Raw genomic sequence first — 15,611 nt, 5'->3', positions numbered from 1 at the left:
AATCAGCGCCTCTCTTCCAGGAGAAAAATATGCCTCACAGAAACAGGTAACATGTTCCTGTGAAATCAGACCAATAGGAAAATGAAACCTTTTTTTAAAATTAACTACAAAGTATCAGCATAGGAAATTACACCATAATTTGCTCTTTAGATTAATCTTATCAGCTTGGGGTTGTTGCTGGCTTTTGCTTTGAAGGAAGAGGCCACAGGTGTCCGAATCTGTTGTAGTGCAGTGCTCCCGGGGAAAGACAGAGTAATATCAAGAAAGTTTGACTTGAAAGGTATTTCAACCTGGCTTTTTCCAAGTATGGGTGGCATCTTGGAAACTTTTCTTTTGTGGAAAAGCTGATGTGGGTTCTTTATCTGGGTAGAAGGAAAGTGACAAGCACAGATTATCTCCTGTCGTGGCACTCAGGCATGCCATTCTCTAGGTAAAGGACAGGTGACACCCGGTGGGGCTTAGTTTGGGTCATAGCAGATGCATAGTCTTTATTTTTTTAAAAAAATATATATTTTTATTGATTTCAGAGAGGAAGGAAGAGGGGGAGGGACATAGAAACATCAATGAGAGAGAATCACTAATTGGCTGCCTCCTGCACACCCCCTACTGGGGATTAAGCCCACAACCTGGGCATGTGCCCTTGACCGGAATTGAACCTAGGACCCTTCCGGTTGAGCCAGACTGGCTAGGGCTGCATAGTCTAATAATAAGGAGGCGCTAAGCATGTTAGGTCGGTCAGGAATGACTGCTCTTTAAATGGAACTTACATATGTCTTCAGTGAATTGGGAAAACCTTCCTGATTTACAAATCAAATGTCTTGTCAATGCCCCACCACCTACCTGCTGCTTTAGTGCAGCTCCCCTGGACCAGTGAGGGGCTGAGCACCCCATGTTCACCGATGCAGCAGGGTCGCTGTGCCCCGGCAAGCCATGCTTTTTCCTCCCTGAACTTTCCTGTTCTCTCCTCTCCTCTCCCCTCCCCTTATCTGGGTTCCCCGCCTTCCTCCCTCACTGGCTTTCCTCTGGAGGGTCACACGGAAGGATTCCTGCGGAGGCTGTTCCTGCCTTTGGATCTTGTTGCGGTGCCCTGCTCTCTGTGAAGGAGAGGGCAGGGATCCCTGTATCAGGAGGGCCCCTGGACCACATTTAGGGTGCTTCCCTCGGGGCTGTGCAACACGTTTGCCAAACCCAAGGCAATGGCTTCTGACACCAACTACGTGGGGTTGGGCCACAAGTCTCAGTGAAGGGCACAGCCTCGCAAGCCTGCCCTCGCTCAGCAGCTGCGAATGCGGGTTTCAGTCCACACTCACTGCAGGCCACTGGCTGCGAATTCCAGAGTTCCCATGATGCCCTCAGGCTCAGTAATGTACTAGAATGACCCACAGACCTCAGGAAAGTGCGATACATTTATTAGAGCAGAAGGATACCAATCAGACACAATCAGGTGGTGAGATCGAAAGGATCCCAGACACAAAGCTCCCGCTGTCTTCTCCCGCGGAGTCGCTTCCCCAGCACCAGCTCACCAGCTTCCGTGCCCAGAGTTCTCCTGGGGTGTACTCTGTAGGCATGATTGATTGCATCACTCGCCACTCATTGACCTCATCCTCCACCCCTTCCCTGGAGGTTTGATGACATCACAGTAGCTTAATAGTGTGGCTGCCCCCCACTTTGAGTTGCTTTATTAGCATAAACCAGTGATGGTGAACCTTTTGAGCTCGGCGTGTCAGCATTTTGAAAAACCCTAACTTAACTCTGGTGCCGTGTCACATACAGAAATTTTTTGATATTTGCAACCATAGTAAAACAAAGATTTATATTTTTGATATTTATTTTATATATTTAAATGTCATTTAACAAAGAAAAAACAACCAAAAAAATGAGTTCGCGTGTCACCTCTGACACGCATGTCATAGGTTCGCCATCACTGGCATAAACCATCAGAGCTCATCTTGAATGGCTGAGACTCCTATCACTTGAGAAATTCCTAGGATTTAGGGGCTACCTCTCAGGAACTGATGACAAAGCACAGCCAAATTCTTTATTGCAGGAGTTTAGAGGTTATCTTCCAAGAGGGGACAAAGGCCAGACTTCTTTGGGTACATTCTTTTAAAAAGATAGGCATTTCTTTTTTCTTCCAGTTTTACTGAGATATAATTACAGCATTGTGTAAGTTTAAAGTGTGTATACAGCATAATGACTTGACATATATATCGTGAAATGATTAACGCAAGTTTAGTTAACATCCGTCATCTCATATAGATACAACAAAAAAAGGAAAAGAAAAAAATGTGTTTTTTCTTGTGATGAGAAGTCTTAGGGTCTACTCTCTTAGCCACTTTCAAATATACCATCCAGCCGTGTTCTCAATAGTCATGTTGCACGTGACATCCCAGTATTTTATCTTATAACTGAAAGCTTGTACCTTTTGATCACCTTCATCCAAGGCCCCTCCTTCCACCTATAGATTCCACCTCTAAGTGAGATCATATGGTATTTGCCTTTCTCCGACTTACAGTGGGGCCTTCACCTACTAGTGTCCCGACTAATGAGTTTTTCGAGATACGAGCCTTCTCTTGGCCGATTTTTTCCTTTGAGTTGCGAGCTAAAATTCGGGTTACGAGCCAGCTTCAGATACCCCACCGCTAGTTGGCACAGCGAACGTCACAGTGAACGCCACAACATCAGCCCAGCATCACGTGTCTCACTCGTTCACTTTATGATTTGACATACGAGTAATTTGAGTTACGCGCTCCATCACGGAACGAATTAAACTTGTAAGTCAAGGCCCCACTGTATTTTACTTAGCATCATATCCTCTAGCAGTGGTTCTCAACCTTCTGGCCCTTTAAATACAGTTCCTCATGTTGTGACCCAGCCATAAAATTATTTTCGTTGCTACTTCATAACTGTAATGTTGCTACTGTTATGAATCATAATGTAAATATCTGATATGCAGGATGGTCTTAGGCGACCCCTGGGAAAGGGTCAGTCGTTTGACCGCCAAAGGGGTCGCGACCCCACAGGTTGAGAACCGCTGCTCCAGGTCCATCCATGTTGCCACAAATGGCTGGATTTCCTTCCTTTTTATGACTGACCTAGAGGCCTGTTGCACGGAGAGATTCGTGCAATAGGCCTTCCCTTCCCTTGGCTGCTGGCACCGGCTTGCCTCTGGCACCCGGGACCCAGGCCTTCGCTCTGGCCGGGCTCTGGCCGGAGCCGGCCCTGGGGCTGTCCGGCTTCGCTGCTCCGGCCCCGGAGCCGTCTGGCTTCGCTCCACCACTTGGAGCCTATGTATGCAAATTAACTGCCATCTTTGTTGGGTTAATTTGCATGCTCTCTTGATTGGCTGGTTAGCATAGCGAATGTACGGTCAATTTACATGTTTGTCTATTATTAGGTAAGATAACATAGTCGTGTGTGTGTGTGTGTGTGTGTGTGTGTGTGTGTGACATTTTCTTTATCTATTTATCTGTCACTTAGGTTGTTTCCATGTCTTGGCTATCTACACAAATAAAAGAGAAAAATGGTAATTGGCATACGACGATACCCTTTTCATTGGCTAATCAGGGCTATATGCAAATTAACTGCCAACTAAGATTGGCAGTTAACTGCCAACAAGATGGCGGTTAATTTGCATATGTAGGCACAATGCAGGGAGGCGAAAGGGAAAGCAGGAAGAAGCCCCCTGCCACTGACAGTGATCGGAAACCCAGGGGGGAGCTAAGAGCTGGGGGGCAGGGCAAAGGCGGCCCTGGGGCCGCCTTTGCCCTGCCCCCCAGCCATGATCGGAGAATCAGGCGCCTTTGCCGCCCTGGCCAGTGATAGCAGGAAGTAGGGGTGGAGCCAGCGATGGGAGCTGGGCACAGTCAAAGCTGGCAGTCCCGGGAGCTAGGGGTCCCTTGCCTGGGCCTAAAGCGGAGCCCACGATTGCAGGGCCGCTGCAGCCGCGGGTCCCCGCTGCCCGGGCCGGACGCCTAGGCCAGAGGCGTCAGGCCTGGGCAAGGGGCCGATCCTGCGATTGAAGGGTGATGGGGGTCAACGCCTGAGGGCTCCCAGTATGTGAGAGGGGGCAGGCTGGGCTGAGGGACATTCCCCCCACCCACCCAGTGCACGAATTTCGTGCACCGGGCCCCTAGTTGTAAATAATGCAGTGAACAGGGGGGTGCAGATATCTTCATATATATATATATGTATTTATATATATATAAATACACACACACATATATATATATATATATATATTTCAGGGAGAAAAGGAGAGGGAGAGAGAGATTGAAACATTAATGGTGAGAGAAAATCATTGATTGGCTGCCTCTTGCATGCCCCCTATTGGGGACTGAGCCCACAACCCGGGCATATGCCCTTGGCCTTGACCGAAATCGAACCTGGAACCCTTAGTGTTTTTGTTTCCATTGGATAAACATGGAAGTGGAATTGTGGGATCAGATAGCAGTTGTATTTTTAATTTTTTTGCGGGGGGGGGGGGAACCTCCATGCTGTTTCCACGGTGGCTGCACCAATTTGAAATCCCACCAACAGTGCACAAGGGTTCTCTTTCCTCCAAGTCATCTCCGGCATTTGTCATCTTGATTTTTAATGATGGCCATTCTGCAGGTGTGAGGTGCTATCTCACTGTGGTTTTGATTTGCATTTCTCTGATGATTAGCGATGTTGAGCACCTTTTCATGGACCTCTTGGCCATCTGCATGTCTTCTATGGAAAATCCATTTTCAATGGGATTGTTTGTTTTTCTGCTGGGGAAGTTAATCCGTCACTGCACAGACAAGTGGGTGTATGAGGCGGCCGGCAGCTCCTTCCAGAACAGGCGGGGACTTCAACTCAGATGGACTATTACGTGGAGTAAAATGGTGCTCCTCCTTTATTGAGGAAAAGTTCCGGTGAAACAGGAGGGAACTTGGGAGTGCGGATGCACTGGAGGGGAGTCCAGGCAGTGTGCACCCCACAAAGCCTTGAGGATGCTGGCGAGGCGGGGTCAGCGGGCCTTGCTGAGGGGGTGCCTGAGAGGCACAGAACAGCCATCGTGTGTCCAGCAGTGGTTTAGTGAGCGCCCCACCTCACTGAGGGCCAGCCCTGGGCTTGGGCTCCGGGCACAGACATGGATCAGAAAAGGAATAGAAATGGGAACCAGTAGCTCGGAAGCAGAACACAGCTTTGTTTTTGGATTTCCACTGGTTGGAGAAGGCCAGGGGGAAAGGCTTAACTTTCCAGAACAACAGGGAGTGACCAGAGGTCCCCTCGAAGGGAAGTAGAACAGAACCGTCCCCTGCAGTGCCCCTGTGGCAGCGCTCTCCCGTGGCTGCCTGGGCAGCGGCCAGGAAGGCGGAGGCCTGCGGCATCCCAGGCGGGCAGATTGAGGACCCTCTTCCCTTTCCCCTTTGTGAGAGCAGATGACAAGTGTCCCCCCCACACACACACACCTGTGTGGCCTCAGCACTTCCCTTTCAGGCCCTGGGCCGTACCAGTTAGGAGCACTGGGGTTTAGAGTTTAGCAAACAGGCCACTCGTCTATCATGTGATCATGGGCGGGTCACTAACTCTCTGGGCTCAGTTCCCTCACCTGTGAAATGGGAATAATGTAGCTCCTCGTGGGACTCCTGTGAGGAGCGAGCAAGAGGTTCCTCCGTAAAGTGAGGGAGACACGGTACCGGCCGAGGGGTCTCTGAGGAATAAACAAGGTGATGTCAGAGTCGTCAGAGACGCGCCTGGACACAGAACGCGCTCTGGATGCTCTGGATGTGGCAGCAGCGGCAGCACCGTCGGCATCACATCTCCCGTTGGTCCAATGACTGTGGTACTTAATGTGTGAGGCCAGCCCGAGCCCGAGCCCGGGCAGCGCCAGTGGAGGTTGTGCCAGTGGCCCCTTCCCCACACGGACCCTCCTGGGTGTGCCCTCTTTTCAGTCTCTGAGGCCCTGTCCTTGTTCTGGGGAGTCCCATTAGCTGCTGCACTGCAGCCCTCATTTTCCGTGTCTGGATTCTCTGTAGGAGGTAGATGCTGCTGTGGCTCCGCAGGCAGGAAGCATCTGATGCAGGAAAGTAGGTGCGTGTAGACTGTTGGGGGAGGGAGGGTGGTTGCACAGCTCCGGGCTGGCCCACAGCTCTAAAGGAATGACCCACAGGAAGGACTTCTGTCCTTGAAGCTGCCACTGCAGGTCTGAAGTTCAAGAAGCACCCCTGAAGCCCAGTGAAGGGACCGCAGAGCTGTGGCCTGGGCTTCTGCCAGCTCCCCGAACTCAGGAGTAAACCTCCCTGCCCCAGCCCCAGGGAACAGGAATGTGGCATCTGCCTCCCGCCTTCCACAGCTCCGGGAGAACAATGCGGGTGCAGGCTTTCACTCCAAGGTCAGGAACTGAATTGTAAGCATTCAAGGGGAGAGGCATGGAGGTGGAGCAGGGCAGCCCAGTCTCCTGTGCCCCCACCCCCAACCCGGTGATCGGTGATGGGTGTGTCCCAGCCCCCAGCCCTGCAAATCATCTTCCTCCAGTGTCAGCAGCGCTGGGCAACACACGGAGGAGCCCCTCCCAGCTTCTCTGGTGGCCACATTCGTGAACACAAGTGAGAGCCCTCCAAGGGAGTGATGTTGGCAGAGATGAGTAGGTAGGCCCAGCTGGGAGCAGAGGGGCAGCGGGGAAGGCCCTGGAGGACCTGAGGAAGGGCAGAGGGGGAGCCAATCAGAGCACTGCCCGTCCCATCCGTCTGCGTGGATGGGGCGGGGTGGTGGGGTGGGGGGCTGTGGTGTGAGGGGCTCTGTGGCCAGGGAGTGTGGAAGTGAAGGCCGTGTGTGTCTGGAGCCCACGGGACCTGGCAGTTCTGTGTCCCAGCTCTGCCACTCACCCTGTCCAGGCTTCTCTGTGAAACTGGGCTAATGAATAAGAGGTGGGGGCCCTGGCTGGTACATCCGTTGGTTGGAGAGCTGTCTGTACACCAAAAGTTTGCGGGTTCGATCCTGGGTCGCGGCACATATAGGAGGCAACTGGTCCATGTTTCTTACATCAATGATTCCCTCTCCCTTCCTCTCTAAAGTCAATTTAAAAAATACCCTCGGGTGAAGATTGAAAAAAAATAATAGGAGTGTGGGAAGATGATATAAGGTTATAAATATAAAGTGTTTTGTGTGGTGCCTGGCACGTGGAAAGCCTTTAAAAGATGCCAGCTATCATGATCACCATCATGATGCTGACTGTCAGCACTTAGAGCTGCTGGATATGGGGTGAGGAAGGGCGAGAGGCCGGAGGGTGCCTGGTTTCTGGCTTGGGGCTGCTGTGAATGGTGGTGGCAGCTTAGCAGGGATGGGGTGGGGTGGGGTGGGGGGACCAGGAACTGAGCCGTGCAGCTCTGCACAGAGGAGGAGAGGGAGCAAAGGGGGCGTGGGACGCGGGTGCCTGCAGCCCTCAGCGACTGGAATAGGAAGGAGGCAGAGGGGGCAGGCAGCCACGGAGCCTGCGAGGGGCCCCGGCCTGGACAGTCGGGGGCAAGGAGTTCCTCAGGGTCAGGAAAGGGAAGGGCAGAGGCACCTAGGCTGGGCTTAGTGATAGGAGCTTGTTGGTGAATCACTGAGACAGCGTCTCGATGCCGTGGGGGCGGGATGGGACGCAGTGGGAGCGGTGTGAGCGTCCGCGCAGATGCCCTGGAGGAGGGTGCTGGCTGCGCGTGGCGGTCACGCATGATCAGCAGTTAGTTTTTAAAGGCACACACTTGAGCACAGGCTTCCCCAGCTCAGTGAATGGCACCGCCCTTCAGGGTGCCCGCACCATCCTCTGCCGTCAAACGGCCTCCAGACCTGGATGGCTGCCTGTTTGGATGGGCGCGGGCCATTTTAAGATTTCTTAAAATGATGTAGAAAGAAAACTTAAATGTATATTTACTACTTTTTAGATATAATATACAATTATTTATACTTTTACATATAACATAACATTTATGTACATGGTGTATGCATGTAAGTGTATATTTCATAGGTAACACACACATATACACATCCCCAGAGTCTGACCACGCCCCACCCTCCACTGCCACATCCCCCGTCATTTCCCACCTGGGTTTTCGGCAGGAGCCTCCCAACTAGCATCCTGCTCCGGCCCTCGTCCCAAGTCCGTTCTCCACACGAGGGCGTCTGTTAAATGAGAGCAAATGGTGGTGCATTATCCCACCTGGAGCAAAGCCTGGGAACCTTCCGCTCTGGCCACACTGCTGGGAGGAGCATTCCATTTCCTCCCCCTCCAGGCTCTGGCATTTGCTGTCCTCACTCCCTGTTCTTGTCCCACATTATGCTGAACGCCCTTCTCCCTCCCTCATGTCATCACGCCCCATTCTGAATGACTTCACTTGGAGGACCTGTCTGACCGCCCCTCACAGCATGGCAGCCCCCCTGCCTCTCTGCCCTTGGAGCCCCCCCGCCCAACCTGCACACTCCATGTTCTCTCTTTCTTTTTTTAAAAATATATTTTATTGATTTTTTTACAGAGAGGAAGGGAGAGGTAGAGAGTTAGAAACATCGATGAGAGAGGAACATCGATCAGCTGCCTCCTGCACACCCCCCCACCGGGGATGTGCCCGCAACCAAGGTACATGCCCTTGACCTGCATCGAACCCAGGACCCCTCAGTCCGCAGGCTGACACCCTATCCACTGAGCCAAACCGGTCAGGGCTCGGTGTTCTCTTGTTTGTGGATTCTGTGTCCCCACTAGGCGCAACCTTGTTTAGTTGACCAGAGCGTAGAACAGTGCCTGGCACCCGGTAAAGGCCTCGGTAGATCCCTGTTGAAGGAGTGGTCAGCGCTCCATTCCATGGAGAGGCAGCCGAGACTTGGCCTATGTAACAAGGCAAGTCAGGGCCCAGTGGGGACTGGGAGCCAGGGCTGTCTGGACCCTGAAGTCCTTGCCCCAAGTCCCTGGAGAAGGCAGGGGGGAATGGGATTCTGAGCACAGGTGCAGGGAGGCCCCTCCCAAGGGACAAGGGGACAAGGAGACCAGGGGAGGAGGGAGCCGAGGCAGGAGGACCTTGGACTCCCACTCCCCCGAGCGCATGGTGGGTCATGGGCCCTGGCTTCTCTTTTCTTTGAGAAGCAGGTGGAAGGTCTTCCTGAGAGGGGAAAGCTGGTCCAGGAGTCTGCAGCACCTCTCCATGTGCCCCCAGGGTACTGATGTCATTTCGGCCACTTGCCCAGCTCCCCCTGGTCTTCCTGCCCCAGCCTGGTCGGCCAGGGCTGGGTGACGACCCCCAAGGACAAGATTTGATGGGCCTGGGGATCCAGCCCTGGGAGGAGGGCAGCTGGGCCTCCTGCCTCCCAGGCCCTTGCAAACGCCCAGCTCCTCTCCTAAGCCAGCTGGGCCCCGGGGAGGGGCTAGAACGGAGCCAGGCCCACCCAGGGGTGCTACTGGCCCCTTCCCCACCCTAGTTTTGATCTGCTCCCTTATGACATCAGTTTCATGTTCTTTTTGTTCTCAATTAGTTTTGTCTTTGTCTCCCAGTGGGAAATGAATGCATGCTCATTATGGGAAATGTGAGCAGAGATTAGAAAAGATAATATATGAGAAATTGCTATTCTAATGTGGTGTCACTGTGGCTCCTCCTGGCCAGGCCCAGGCTGGGCAGGGGGCACGGGCCCTCTGCCTGGCGTGGTCAGCAGGCCATCGGGCACTGGTCTCCATGGGACGCCCCGTGGGTTTCAGGAGGGGCTGTGGGGCCACAGGCGTGTCTGAGTGCCGCGGGAGCGGACCTGGTGAGAGAGGCTGTTTAACTTCGGCGTCTGTGTCACAGTGGCCACAGGGAGGTCTGCCCAGGCAGGGCACGGGGCTGGGGGCAGCTCTGAGAGACGCTCTGAGAGAATTACTTTCCATAAGAGAGGCACTGCGGAGGGGAAGGGAGAGAGCGTAACAGAAAGTGAGGTTGTAAGTAGAAACGGCTTCTGGGATCTCACCGGCTTCGTCATGGGGCCCTCCCTGGCTGCCGGGAAATCAGTTGATCTGGGAAAGTTCGTTGGTGCAAACCTTTTGCTCTGCTGCTTTTGGGTGGAGCCAAGAAAAGAACGAAGATAATGAGACTATGACTTTTCTTTTTCAGGGTAGGAGTGGGCCTAGGTGTGGGCGGGTGATCGTGGATACAGCCACCGGTTCTGACACTGGCTCGGCCCTCCAGAAAGGCCAACTGGCCAGCGTGTCCCACGCCAGGGCACCCCCGCCCCGGGAGCACCGTCAGCCTGGCCCCGGCGGGCCTCCTCACCCGGGAGCCAAAAGGAAGAAGTTTGACTTTGCTCAAACTGACCAACTGAATTGAGATCATAAGCAAAAGGCACTTCCCTGCTTCGTCATAACGAACAGTGACGAGCTGATGGGCTGGATAAACCCCGCCTCCCAGCTGCTGGGGCACAGGGACACAAGGCAGCCCTGTCCTCCTAGGCCCAGAGCCGTTCGGGGGCCACCCTCGGAGAACCCCTGAGGTGACTCGAGGGTTTCTGACTTCTCATCTGAGCAGCAAACAGAGGTGTTTGGTGCCGACTTCACCGGAAACTCACTTGCTTCTCGTTTCTCACTTGAGCCCCAGCCCCCCTTCCAGTGAAACCTCCTAAGCTTGGGGTTCCCGAGGTGCCAGGGGGCTCCCTCTCTGGGCCCCACAATCAGCATCTCCCTCCCACTCACCAAGCACCATGTCTCTTCCCCCTTCTCTCAGGGCGGCCCTTGCCTCCTACAGGAAAATAAGCAAGAGGATGGGGTAGAGAAAACTCCCAGCAAACACCCAGGTGCTCCCAGCCACAATGGCTGACACAGACCTTTGTACTCTCTTTCTTCTCTTTTTCCCTCTCTCCCTGTTGCCACCAGAGGTGGCTTGGTCCTGTGCTCTGTGAGGCACCGTCCTCCCTGGACGCCATCTCTGACTCACCGCACGCGCTGGCCTGGCGGCCACAGGCCCTGTCTAGGGACAGCTCAGAGGTGCGGGCCGGGAGCTGTGGGTGGCTGAGGATGTGGCACTCGGCGGCCCCCTAGTGGTGAAGCCCGGTGGCCCGGTGGGGCTGTGCACCCCGCGGCAGGGCCCTGGGACTGCAGGGCTCAGAATTCAGCCCCGGGGAATCCTGAGGGACCCTCCCCAGCACCAGCCTCAGCCCCAGGCTCTGTTTGGGAGATTCTCATGGACTTTCACCAGCGGACTTTCCGTCTTCCTTTTGGACAGATAGGCCAATGCCCTGGTTGGACAGAGAGGACATGGGTCAAAAGTGATGCTACCAGCAGATAGATGCTAAATTTTATAATTAATCTTCCATAAATATCCAATCTCTGGATGGAGGGGGATAGCGGAGATCTGCCTCCTGTCCCCACCCTCCAGGGTAGAGCGCCTTCCTCAGATCCCCCATCGTCTAAAGACACCCGGCTGGGGCTCGGCCTTGAGTGCATGTGGTGTCTTGGTCATCACCTGCCCAGAAGGCTGGTGCAGAGCAGGCCACAGGCTGTCCTCAGCTAACGTAGTGGGGCCACAGAGACCAGCCAGTCCCTGCTGCGGACAGCCCGTGGGACGCACAGCTCCCATGCCCGCTCCCAGGTCTTCCCTCTCGGGGCCAAACATCCCTCACATCCTGCCTGTCAGTTGTGACCTCTTCCCTCACCTCTGCCTGGGAGCCAAGCGAGGGGCCCTCCGCCGCAGCCTGTGTGGTCATCCGCCCCAGGACACGGCCTGCCGTGGCCTCTGCTGCCTGCGGAAGCTCTCCCTGCTCCTGGGCGGCCGCCTCCACTGACTTCTGAGCATCACTGCAGATGTTCCCAGGGGCTCTGGGCTCTCCAGGGAGGGCGCCTGCCTGCCAGAGTTTAAGACTGGTCTCCAGTGACCCACCACCCACTGCAGAGGCACCCGTCCTCTGGGGCAGTCCTCTGCTCTGGGCACCGCCCAAAGGTTCTCCGTGGAAACCACGACACCAGCTCGCGGAGGCCGCTGCTCCCAGACGGGCCGAGGCCAGGGGAGGAGCAGAAAGAGGCGGCGAGCGTACTCACTAGTGACGAGAAATGTTTGGAAATGGAATGGGCTGTCCCTGAAGAGTAGGCAGTGAGCGCCCCATCAGGGGAGATGCCCAAGCAGATGGATGAAAATATTACAAAGGCCATGCATTCAGGCCAGATGACACTTGGACAGGGAGGCAGGGTTGTTAAGTGTTGTTAAGTGGAGTTGGATTGAGTTTTGGGTTCAAATCCTGGCTTTATTTATCCTCGTGTGACCTTGAACAAGTCACCTCCTCTTCTCTGAGCCTCAGAGAGGTTGTGTGGGAGACGCAGGCTGGCTCCTCATCAAGAGCCGTGATCATGAGATGACTCTGAGGTCAACGTCTGCTCCAGACGCCCTCCTTGAACCCTGACATCCTGGCCCAGGCCCCCCCACCCCCTCCCACTCTCTGCAGGGGGAGGTGAGGGCACTTCCTGCAGGCCAGGCCTCCCCCAGGGGCTTGCTCACTTTCTTTCTGCCGAGGTCTCATCCCTCGCTCCCCCTCCGCCCATCCCAGGCCCCAACTCCAATTAGCTGGTTTCCAGGAGAGCTCCACAGAGTCTTAGGAACACAGGCCAGCATTCCCACAGATAAAATAAAAGGCAAACACCGTGAGTCTCTTGTCACCACCTTTATTCTGGCTTCCAGCTTGACAAAGCCAATGGAAATATTTATTGAATGACCTCTCCCCCCGAGTCCACACAGACCACATGCAGTGTTCTAGGCTGCTCTTATATATATTATTAACTCTGATAACATATTTTAATACTTAAATTTAAATACAAGGAAAAACAATAAATTACTCTTTGGCTGAGGGCCGGCTGCAGGCTGCAGACAGGAGCCTCCGCCCCGGGCCCATGAGGTAGCAGGGTTTGCACACAGTACTTGTTCCCAGGGCTCCTGCGCCGCTGCATTAGTGCTGGAGCCCGAGTCTCCTTGGCTCCGAGTTCTGGCAGCAGCAGTCCCTCCCCCGCCCCCGGCACAGACAGACACTTGTTTAAATAACACACAGGAATAAATAAGGCCAAGAAGGAGGCCTGCGCTCTGCCTCAGTCGCCCGCTGGGAAGGCCCCTCCCTCGCGCTGGCAAGGCTAGTGCCCACTTAATGCTAGTTCACCCTAAGGAAGGGGAGGTCACGTGGGGCCATGTTTTTACCTCCCTCCACTGAGCTTGGAGGCCTGGAGGGAGGAGGCCCAAGCCCCAGGCACCAGGGCAGGGGGCCGCTGGGGCGGGCAGGGCTGAAGGCAGGCAGCACAGGCTGAGGTCGAAGCTAAGGAAATGTCACCCCCTCCCGCCCCCTTCGCCCCACCTCCCCAAAGAAATATCTGACACATGAAAGGAAAACGAATCTGCAACTCAAATGGGTGGGTCAGCTCTGCCAACAGGGAGGCCAGCGGTTCCCGCTGTTGCTCTCATTCGAACTTCCCTTGGCGAACACCCTTCCTGAGCTGCTGCAGCAGGTCCTTGGCAAGCCGGGTCACTTCCACCTTGGTGTCGCGGACGGGCGGGCTGGAGGCCGGCTGCAGTGGGAGAGAGGCCCGTGCGTTAGTGGCAACACCAGGGGTTCCCCGGGGCTGGGCGTGCTGGGTCCTCAGAGAAGACCCACGGGTGGATACCGCTGTCCTGACCATTTTACAGACGTGGGCCCTCATTCCAGGTCCTAGACATCCCAGGGCCACGTGCCTGCTGCCACAGGGGACCCGCCCCCAGGTGGGTGGGTGCTTCAGATGCTCAGCCGGGCCCCTGGGGCCCCCACGGTGAGCCCAGGGCTGCAGGAGGGGTGCAGGGCGGGGTGCGGGGCAGGGGCCTCACCCCGGCTGAGGGCTTGCGAGGGCACAGAGCGCTCAGCATCCTCTGGGTCCTCTGGATGGCGGGGCAGTCGGAGACGTTCATCAGTGACTCGAAGGCTGCACAGTACTGCGGGGGGAGGAGGCGGTGTCAGGCCTGTGGGCAACCCCAGCCTCACACCTTCAGTGTGTGGCCAGGGGTTACTGAGAGGTCTGGTGGAGGTGGGGTTGGGGGGAGGGAGGGAGGGAGCAGCTCTTTAAGCTTGCCTAGAGCCCCCCAAGCCCTGTGAGCGGGAAGGCCTTGGGGTCCTGGTGCCCAAGGGGTCCTTACCGAGCCAGATGTCAGGTTGACACTCCACACCATGCTGCCATTGCAGAGCGGGGCCTGGGGGAGCAAAGGACAATAAGCGAGTGCTGGCGGGGCCCAGGCAGGTCTCAGTGGGGATCAGTCCCACAAGCACCCCCGGTGTCGCACTGAGGCAGGCCTGGCCACCTCAATGTTCCTGAACCCATTTTCTTCTCTGCACATCGGGGAGACCCATTCTCCAGGGGCCTTTGAGGGAGAAAAACTGAATGACACAACCACTAAGGGACGCTTGCCACGGCTTATTTTTCCAATGAAGCTGTCTTTTGCCTCGTGTGGCGCTCGCCACAGCCAGGACGGAGGGCAGAAGACGCCGGGCAGGCCACGAGGGGGCCGGCAGGGAAGGCCCGCCGCCCGCAGGTGAGGCAGCCAGGCGGTGCAGAGGGAGGCGGTGGGGATCTACCCGGCCTTGCGGACGCCGCAGTTCAGAGCGTGGCCCTCTGTGTTGAATCTGTTGTGAACGAAGTGCACTGAGGCCCAGTCAGTAAAACGGGGTCATCAGACCTGCCTCTCGAGGTGGCTGACAGGGATGAGCTGAGACGTGAGCCCCAGCCCCAGGCCTGGCGCATGATCAGCGCTCAGAAAGCGTGAGCTGCCACCACCCGGAGAGGACCTGCCCCTGCCCGCGAACCTTCCACAAGAATGGGCTCAATGAGGAGGCTCGGAATAACAGCCCCGTGACTGCGTTCAGAGTGGTTCTGAGGGGGCGCTGGCCCTTCTCTGCTTTGCTCTGATCAGGAACGGCTGGGTAGGCGCTTGCTAGGCAGGCAGGGCCAGGCCGGGGAACAGGCGGTCCCTGGGGCTCTGCCAAATCTCTTCATGGGTCCACCCGTTCTGCGGCACCCCAGCCTGGCCCCTCTCTCTCCCTCGGACCCGGCCCCTGGCCCGTGGGGCTTCTTCCTGACCCACGGGCATCTTAGCGCCAGGCCCAGCCTTCACGGCCCAGACCATGACCGGTTCCGAGAGTCCAGCACCAGCACCAGCACCAGCACTCACCTTCTGGGTGATGTTGTCCAGCTCCTCAATGAGCTCTTTGACGACCGTGAGGGGGCGCACAGGGCCCGGGGAGGCGAGGCCGCCAAAGCAGGTGAGAACGATGACCAGGGTCAGCCAGAGCGCCATGGAGCCCCGAGCAGACCAGCAGGAGCAGGAGCAGGAGCAGAGCAGAGCAGGAGCAGAGCAGACGCGCAGGCTGGCCCGAGCTGAGCGCTTGTGGCCTTGGTCTCTCGTGGCAGCTTTTATAGGCCCAAGGTGACGCCTCACATCCTGGTCCCCGTGTTGTCAGCCACTATCTAGAAACCACAATTTACTTATCTTGATTTTACTTTGTGGAAAATCCAGCATCGCATAAAGGAAAGTATTTGATTTCTTGTGGACTTACTAATGACAGGGGTCTGGGCAGTTTCCAAGATCTGGTGGGTTTTCTCCAGGGGCAGGTGAGAAGGCCTGGGGGGCAGGTGAGGAGGACGCGGGGGG

General features: G+C 55.7%; 1 protein-coding gene across 1 annotated transcript; it reads right to left on the bottom strand.

Moving 5' to 3' along the window:
- Positions 1-13,323: 13,323 nt before the first annotated feature.
- Positions 13,324-15,291, bottom strand: IL13 (interleukin 13). The gene is made up of 4 exons (XM_059695335.1): positions 15,126-15,291; positions 14,103-14,156; positions 13,797-13,901; positions 13,324-13,504 (listed from the first exon to the last, which is right to left on the bottom strand). The coding sequence occupies exons 1-4, from the start codon at positions 15,255-15,257 to the stop codon at positions 13,397-13,399; spliced, it is 399 nt and encodes a 132-aa protein (XP_059551318.1). The 5' UTR covers positions 15,258-15,291; the 3' UTR covers positions 13,324-13,396.
- Positions 15,292-15,611: the final 320 nt, after the last annotated feature.

Source organism: Myotis daubentonii, chromosome 5 (genome assembly GCF_963259705.1).
Source record: "Myotis daubentonii chromosome 5, mMyoDau2.1, whole genome shotgun sequence".
Classification (NCBI taxonomy): domain Eukaryota; kingdom Metazoa; phylum Chordata; class Mammalia; order Chiroptera; family Vespertilionidae; genus Myotis; species Myotis daubentonii.
Note: the sequence above shows the minus strand (reverse complement) of the source record. Positions and strands in the feature narration are given on the sequence as shown.

Coding starts and splice junctions, on each gene's coding strand:
- IL13 (XM_059695335.1), bottom strand. CDS start 15,257: ATGGCGCTCTGGCTGACCCTGGTCATCGTTCTCACCTGCTTTGGCGGC. Junction 13,902..14,102: donor TCAACCTGACATCTGGCTCG/GTAAGGACCCCT, acceptor CTCCCCCCGCAG/TACTGTGCAGCCTTCGAGTC. Junction 13,505..13,796: donor CTCGCAAGCCCTCAGCCGGG/GTGAGGCCCCTG, acceptor CTCCCACTGCAG/CCGGCCTCCAGCCCGCCCGT.